Raw genomic sequence first — 8,529 nt, 5'->3', positions numbered from 1 at the left:
TATTCTCAAGAAAATACGATAAGGCTTACTGATGAATTTACGCCAATTTGACCTGAATTGTCCCCAATAAGCGTGCACCTTTTCTGTCTTTTTTTTAAGCGCCCTGGGCGCTTAATGGGTCGAATACGGTAATTTGAGATGTATGTGCCCTTTATCCATTACGTCGAAAGCTTGTTTTTGCTACCCCACCCCTCAATTCCGGCAACTGTCATGCCAATATCGGATGCTTTATGACTATCATTTTAAATGGTTGATTTCGTTGAGAATTTGATCTTTTCAATCCATTTCATGGTACTGCCTTTAATGGAGTTTTTAAAAGTCTTAGATCCATACTTACCACAGATGGACTGGATGACCAACAGTTTAACGGCCACTCATTCCGTATCGGTGTTGCCACCTCAGCAGCTGCTGCTCATGTCCCTGACCGCCCTCATAAAAACCCTGCGATGTTGGTCCAGACTGTTACTTGAGATACATTCTGACCTCTCAGAATACCATAGCTCATGCTCAGAATGCCATGTGTGGCACAGCGAGTGATGAGTGATCGGGCCAAAGATATTTGTGACAGTGACATGCATTCATGGGTACACGCTGTAATACCTGGGAAATGGTTTTCTCACACAGTAATTAAGGAACTGTTTTTCTCATGTTTTCACATTGTCTGTTTTCATCATCTAATTCATGTTAGTGGTATTCTTGGTTATTTCTAATCATTGTAGCAGTTAGACACCCACAATGTTCCTGGGGTTATTTCATTTCATTCATCATTTGTAAATAGCTAGGTTGTAGTTGTTATTATGTATTGCAAATGGCAGACTGCCAAGTACTCTTACTTCTGATACCCAGGAGCTTAGTTGTATACGCAACTGCACCCATGCTGGGGTCATAGATGACCAATGCTCAGTCTCAGCTGGTTTGAAACCTGGTTGATGCACAAACACTGTACATGCTGCCGTAATGTTCTTGTAGTTTGCTGCCAATCTATGATGTTAGGTTGATGCTCAATGAAATGTATACATTGTACTGTTTGGTAGTTAAAAGTATTTAAAGTAGTTAAAATTTATCTTGTATGCCCTGTGGCATGGTGCAGATTCTTGAATCTTAAAAACTTGTGTGTCAGCAATCCTGTGTTTGTTAAAGTTATTATAAATGTACTAAATGAAATTGTGTATACATCCTTTGTTATAAAACTATGACTGACTTTCACTTCGTGTGAGTTTATTGAAGGATGAACCTTCATCGAGTGAGAGCCAAACAATGTATTGTATTGAGTCCTGACTTTCATACAGTTTGTCCCCGCTCTATGAAGGTTCATCCTTCAATGAACTCACACAAAGTGAAAGTCAGTTTATAAATGTGTAATGCTACCATGTTCATAATAACCTTCATGAACCTGATAGATATGCCACTATATTTCATGTGGCATGACATGCCTATAAAATTGACATAACCTTTACAAAAACCTGAAGGGGGTATGGATGGCTCAGTCGTCTAAGATGCTGCAACTTGGTGTCCAAAGTTGCATCCCTAGAAGACTTCAGAAACTTATGATCATTGGTTAGAATCCCAGTTCGCCTCGATTATGTTTCTAAGTTTGTCAGCACCATACCTGTTCTTGTGGGTTTCACCAAAGAGGTAAATGTCTGAGACTTGCATTACTTCCGACTTTGCTCCCACAGTGAGCTGACACACTGTGATACACATGTAAATGGAATACTCTTAAAACAAGGTTAAACCAAACTCACCCATTCACTCACAAATCCCTGAATGCTGGCATTGACCTTTTGACAAGCAGCGAACAAAAATAACAAACTAATGAGATGCTGATTCTTTTATTGATGACAGATGAGTTGTGGCTTGATATATCAGCCCAGTTGGTGGTTGCACTGACTAGTCTGGATGAACTGTACTTATGGTTTTCTGATCACAACTTAACCATTTCGCAGTAGCAAAGCCACAGCCACGGGTGGGTAAGGCATACACTATGGTAAGGGATTAGGGGGCAGGCAAGAGTTGGAGGATGACCATCTGCAAAGCTGTAGTGAAGGGTTGTGAGAGGGAATACTTTGTGATTAGGTGGGGGGGGGGGGGGGGGGGGGGGGGGGAGAAATTGGGCTGAGAGAATGATACTAGTTCAGTAGAGACAATATTATACAAGCATGTGTGACATACTGACTTTCGAAATGAGTGTCAGAAATCCTGCTACCTGAGTGAGAACGAGTGTAATATACAAATTCTGACACGTGTTTCATGAAGCAGTAGGATACAATTTGTTTATTACCCATTATTTCTTCATCGTTTTGAGCTCCCCTTTAGAAAAAATGCACTGATCACAACTGCCATCTTCGAAAACCACAATTGTCAAAATAAGCCAATAATCCTCAGCTATGACATCGAGTCTTGTGTTACATCATTCCGACCCAATGTCACGACAAGATTCTAATAACAATGACGTTCAGATGACGTAAAAAATACACTGGTGAATGTTAAGTGATATGTTCCCTAGTGCACACACGATTATGAATTCGGTTACTTCTAACCCGATGGATAATAAAATGCATTACGTCATGTTGAGAAGGGAAACCCAGTGATTTAACTCATGGCTCTAATACTATCTCTTTCCCTTAGTTTTATAGAATAGATGCAGTAATCAAAGTGTTATATTAAATCCAAACAAAGTGACTCTTGAATTATACTTTGTGTTTTCATCATATGAAAGTTTTCATATATAATGCAATAGTCAAATACATTTATATATCTATATGTCTAATGAAAGCCTTTAAAATTTTGGTAACCTTGACCTTTCACAAAAGTCAATCCAGGCCTGTTCCACTGGAGACCTTGAGATGAAGTGTTCCTATTTCCGGGTTAAGTCCTATCTTAAACTTCATATGAAAAGCTTAAGCTATTGAGGTCATAAACTGTTTGCATACTTATTTCATAAGTCAAACCACTCTTATGAGCAAATGGATGATAACATGAGATAATTACTTGATCAAGTGCCTTGACACAATTCTTTAAGTTTTCTGATGAAACTTACATCTATATAATATTGATTATTTTTAGTAATTTGAATGGTTGACAGAATACACTATCGGATCTATTCGCTAAGTTCCACATCTACAGACTAAAGTCATATTGTTGAAAAGCTTCTTTAAAAGTGGTGGCCATGAGAGTGGCCTCCGCCTCTGTAGTTGCACAGTTTCTCCAGTCCACTCTGTGTGGCAGGTCCAACACTGCGGGCTGGGCTAGAGCTTCCCTGCAACAAAACATCACTTTCTTTCACAAGTCAACGAATTCTTTTCAATCACAGCTAACATAAAACCCATTGATTTGTACACACAGCCAAATGTATGTAATACTTAAATACATTAATTTGTCAATTAGCAAATAATACTCACACTCCAGTGTACAGTGGCACTCCACTCAATGAGTAGGGTACCATTACCCTCCAGGACAAAAGTTCAGATATATAGATATATATATTTATACGTTTCAAACAGTAGTCATCTGGAAGGCCATTCTTTGACTAACAGTTCCTGAAGAAACTGTAGTTCCTACATAGAGCTTGAACCTAACACATTGTGTGTCCAATTCATATAGGTGACATACCTTTGTTTACATTTACAAAAGGGCATGTCAAAACTGTACCATGATAATATTAAACATGATCTGTTTGATATTATAAAAAATAATGAGTCAAAATAGTATGGTGTTGAGTAGGTTGTGACTTGAATGGAGGCATCACTTTTTATCTCCTTAAACAAAGCATCTGACTGTATTCACACCAATATTGGTGTTTTCATCAACATAGTATACTTCAATGCAGGATATATTTTGATCACCTCCCTTGATCAGGTATGGCAAGGCAGGCGTAAACAAGCTCTGCAGAAAACTATTCCCAGTTAACAAATTCAAGGTGCATCAGGACTCTCTGTTCGGGAATGTTTATTGCATCATTTTTATGCTGTGTTAAAACTGTATATCTAAATTTTTGTTGTGTTCATCATAATTCCTGCATTCTGATTAGATGAATTGATAACATGTTATAGCATTCATTTTTCAATGAATGAAAACAAATAAGCCACGCCCACAGAAAAGGATTACTTTTATTACTATGGAAGGTTGGGGAATCTCAATATTACAGTCGGGGGAATTCCCTTTCTGCTCACATGTATCATCATGCACAGGACATTTAGTGAAATTCATGCATATGTATGGTTCCACAAATTTCATGTCTTCGGCTTTCATTTCATTTCTAACCCACATGTGTTCTCAGAGAACTAATGTTTGAATCTGGCGGTAGCTGACCATGTCATTTAAAACAGCCTTTTCCCTGACATCAAACAATAGTTATCATTGTATATAATTCTAAGAATACTATCTCTATTACATCATAGCCATAAATAAATTGGCAATAATCACACTATAAAATCTTTACATCTTTCAACAGACGTCCTCTTTGCTGCCATTTATCCCAACAGTTTTGAGGTAGACCCAATCCTTTGTCACAATGCATCTGTGCATGCGCAAGGCGGGAAAACATCACTTCTTTCCAATAACCTTCATCGACAAGATGTAAGATATATTGGGGAGGTGGGAAGGACTATTTCCTGATGTAATAGAGGTAGTATTCTTAGAATTATAAACAATGAATACTATTGTTTGATAATTCTTACGAATATTCTACCTCTATTACATCAGAGCCAGTATTTACCAGAGGGACAGACGGGATCTGTCATCTAGTACTCCCGGATAATCGGCAGCAGTGAAGTAAGGGAATACACAGAAGAAACAGGGTATGAACCAATGCCTAACTTCCTGATTTCACCCTCGGCAAACCTGAAGAATTGGCACTTGTGGCATCCTTCCCGTTCTATGACATCATGATTGTTACCTGTTTTGGGCAATATATGACCTTACTTATGATGCTATTCTCCGATTCTGAGGTCTTTCATGACGTCACTTCCGATTTTGAGAACATCTCAGGCGACACTTTTGGTTCATTCTGTTTGTGACATCACTTGGGTCATTTATGACATCATATCTGGTTCTGAGGTCATCTATGATGTCACTTCCAGTTAATCCTTCATTGTGACGTAGACACATACTTGTTGCTCTATAGCCAACAGCATATATACTTATCTCACCTCAGGTATGGTATTGACGTACATTTCCACTGATGACATGTTTCCCGTTATATACTGAACCGCAAAAGAAATGTCACCCAATGTAATTTTGCATGAAAAGTCATTGAAATGTCTGGGTAATTTTTGTCAAAGTTTCTAAAATTTAACATTACCTTGTCCGGAAAAATTAAATTTGATGATAAAAAAACAAAGCAGATGAAAATAAAACCGCTTGCCCATACGCATCACGGCAACCGCCATGGTAACCTGATGCATGTGAGTTTCGTGCAGATTGAAATGCACATGCGTTCACATAGCCAAAGCTTGGAGTTTGTACCCTCTTTGATCAGCCAATGGTCGTCCATAATTGAATTCCAATTTTGGGCGAATGGTGACAGAAAACCGCCGACTGGTTCCACGGTAGGCGTTAAAATGAATTTTGATTATCGGTAATCGAGGTCCAGTAGAATGGCAAGGTCAACAGGATTTGGCTGAGAGATTCTTGGATATAGAGTCACGAACAGCGGCTACCTCTACCTCTGGTATAGGATTGACCACGACCTCTGCTTCTTTGGGATTTGTCTCCCTCGGCTTCGTCTGGAATGGGATGAACTTTTCCAAGTAGAGGAACAAAAATACTCACGTCCCGATATAACATGCCTGCGTTTAGGTGGATCCTTGTGACTGAATATCGGCTGACTGATTTTCATTGAACTTGGATGCCAAGGAGATAGTGGAGTTTTGAATCTCTGATTAGTGGTGCGTGAAATCTCATCAACCACAGAGGTTTGTCTGCCAGGAAGAAGTGGGGGAGCCAATATCAACTGATATTACGTCTAACCGGTTGAATAAGATGATTACGTTGAGCAAGCAGGAATTGTGTGGACATCCGGATATACCTGTGCAGCTTGGAGATCTTCTTGCTTCTTCATTATGCTGTCCAGCGCACTATGAATGAATCCAACTTGTTCCAAGTTCATTTCAACTTCAGTGTCGCAAGGTTGGCCTGTAAATTCCTCACTGTTAACAGGGGGAAGTACATGTCTGATGCCTGCTGCAAACCAGTTCATAAACGTGCTAATGTTTATCATCTGCTTTTTAATATTAACATTGTCAAATTCTTTGAATATGTTCATCTCAACATTTAACCTCGTATTAGGGTGTCTGACCAGATCAAAATACTCCTCGTCAATGGTAGGGTATGTGGGGAACGGAAAATTCTGCTGGTAGAAGCGTTTTATTCTGCATTCATTTTTGAGACCACATTTTCAGTGAATGACGGATTAGGTAATGTATGAAAACCTTTCCCCTTTTCTACAAGATTTTCATAACACGCCCATTCAAAAAGCACCAGATTCTCTATGTCATTGCTTGGTGGTCTGACAGATGGGATCAAATGATAGATTTCATGAAAGATATCTTTAAATGAATAGTCGTTTGGTTTAAACGTGAGTATACTATTGGATTCCTCATGAGAAGCGCTTATTTATATCCTGTGATATAGCTTGGAAACGTTTGTCAAACATTTCGGACATGGTGTGATTAATGATTGAGACCATTCACTGATACTCAAGGGGGAGAATGAAATGGGTTTGGACTCAGATGTTTCTTTGAAACCATGGGTGACTAAACTACCCATAGCACCCGGGCATAAGGCTGCGGTCCCAAGACCAGAGCTAGATGCCTGCTCCTTAGGTTTTGGCGGGTGGGTTGAGTAACGTGATTTTTCCTCAACAGGAAAAACATTGTTCTCTTTATACATCACCCCTTTGGTGCCTGTGTGTTTCTCTGAGGAAGTCAGTTTACCTGAGAGATAACACTTTTCCATATTTGATTTAGATTTAGATTTGGTTTTGGGAGAAAACGATGTTGAATTATTTTTGTCCGATGATCTGGTCTTCCTCTTGGATTTAGACTTAAAACAATTTAGGGCTTTATAGAGCTTGTCAACATTCTCTTTTGAGTCCTTGCAATATGTGCATCTTGATCTTGGAGTACACATGCTCTTTCTACATGTACACCTAGGGTGAGGATCTCAGATCGCTTGATCAATTCGACACCCTGAGAAGACTCCCGATGATGGTAGTGGGGAGGGATCCATGCCCCACAATACGTAAACTAAATCTACCTACTTATGTCAACGATTTTTTTTTTTCTATACCACCGTTCACAACAAGCTTGACAGTCATAGGTTGTCTGCTGTAATCTTTTGATGATCATATTTTGTCTGCTGTAATATTTTAAATCTTGACTAGCTGTGGTTAATTATCCGATAAGTTTTTGGATTGATCAGCAAAAACCTTTGCTTGTTGATCCAACACACACCAGAAAGAAGTGATGTTTTCCCGCCTTGTGCATGCGCAGATGCAGTGTGACAAAGAATAGGGTCTACCTCAAAACTATTTGGATGATTGGCAGCAAAGAGGATGTCTGATGAAAAATCTAAAGATTTTATAGTGTGATTATTGCTTAAATGGGAATTTATGGCTATGATGTAATAGAGGTAGGATTTTTGTAAGAATTATATATGTTCTGGTTCATTACAGTCTGACAGTTGCAGTTCTTCTCACCTCTTGCCTTGATTGACAGGTCCTATGAACTTTGTTTTGATCATATTCACCATTGATTGGCTACTGACTTTGTGGGCATGTCAAGTTATATGCATAGATTAAACAAGCACCTGATTCATGTCACGCTGCAGATGTACTCCTACACCTGAAATGTTTATCAATTTTGTCATTTGTGTCTGCTTTGATATATACAAATGTTTTTGGTTTAAACTATTGAAGATAACACATGTTTTTAATGTGGAATTTAATCATAAGGATTAACTGTGGAATTTGGGGTGGGGCGTGGAGGCATTAAGGTATCGGGTCAAATGATGTACAAACGTTTGTAAGGCAGATTCTTACAGTTTGCACATGACTTTTTTGATTCATACCTCAATGAAACATGAATAATCCAGTCAATCCTTATAATTAAATTCCCCCCAAAAAGCGTGTTTGCGGCTACCCGGATTCATACAATTTGCACATTTGTTTTTCGATTCAAACCTCAATGAACTGAAAACAATCCAGTCAATGCTCATTTGCACATTTTGCACATATTTGATATTTGTGTGAACATGGGTCGATAAAAGGCTGAATTGCCCCGGAAATGATAGCATGTGCAGAAGCAGAAGCCATGAAAGTAATGAGACAATTTAAAAGACGAAAACAAAGAAAGAGATTTAATCAGAGCTACATATTGACCAGGGGTGGTTGGGTAGCCTACTGGTTTAAGCGTTTGCTTGTCATGACGAAGATCCGGGTTTGATACCTGACATGGGTACAATGTGTGAAGCACATTTCTGGTTTCCCCCGCCATGATATTGCTGGAATATTGCTAAAAGCAGTGTAAA

General features: G+C 38.9%; 1 protein-coding gene across 4 annotated transcripts in view; it reads right to left on the bottom strand.

Moving 5' to 3' along the window:
- Positions 1 to 1,816: 1,816 nt before the first annotated feature.
- Positions 1,817 to 8,529, bottom strand: part of LOC139466653 (CWF19-like protein 1) — a 411,301-nt gene continuing 404,588 nt past the window's right edge. For all 4 annotated transcript variants that reach the window (XM_071248237.1, XM_071248241.1, XM_071248239.1 and 1 more), the window contains one exon: positions 1,817 to 3,259. In XM_071248237.1, coding sequence (XP_071104338.1) covers positions 3,121 to 3,259 — 139 coding nt within the window. In that variant the 3' untranslated portion in view covers positions 1,817 to 3,120. The remainder of the gene's footprint in view (positions 3,260 to 8,529) is intronic.

The sequence above is a fragment of the Haliotis cracherodii genome, unplaced genomic scaffold (assembly GCF_022045235.1).
Source record: "Haliotis cracherodii isolate W230 unplaced genomic scaffold, xgHalCrac1.p SCAF_19, whole genome shotgun sequence".
Taxonomy (NCBI): domain Eukaryota; kingdom Metazoa; phylum Mollusca; class Gastropoda; order Lepetellida; family Haliotidae; genus Haliotis; species Haliotis cracherodii.
Note: the sequence above shows the minus strand (reverse complement) of the source record. Positions and strands in the feature narration are given on the sequence as shown.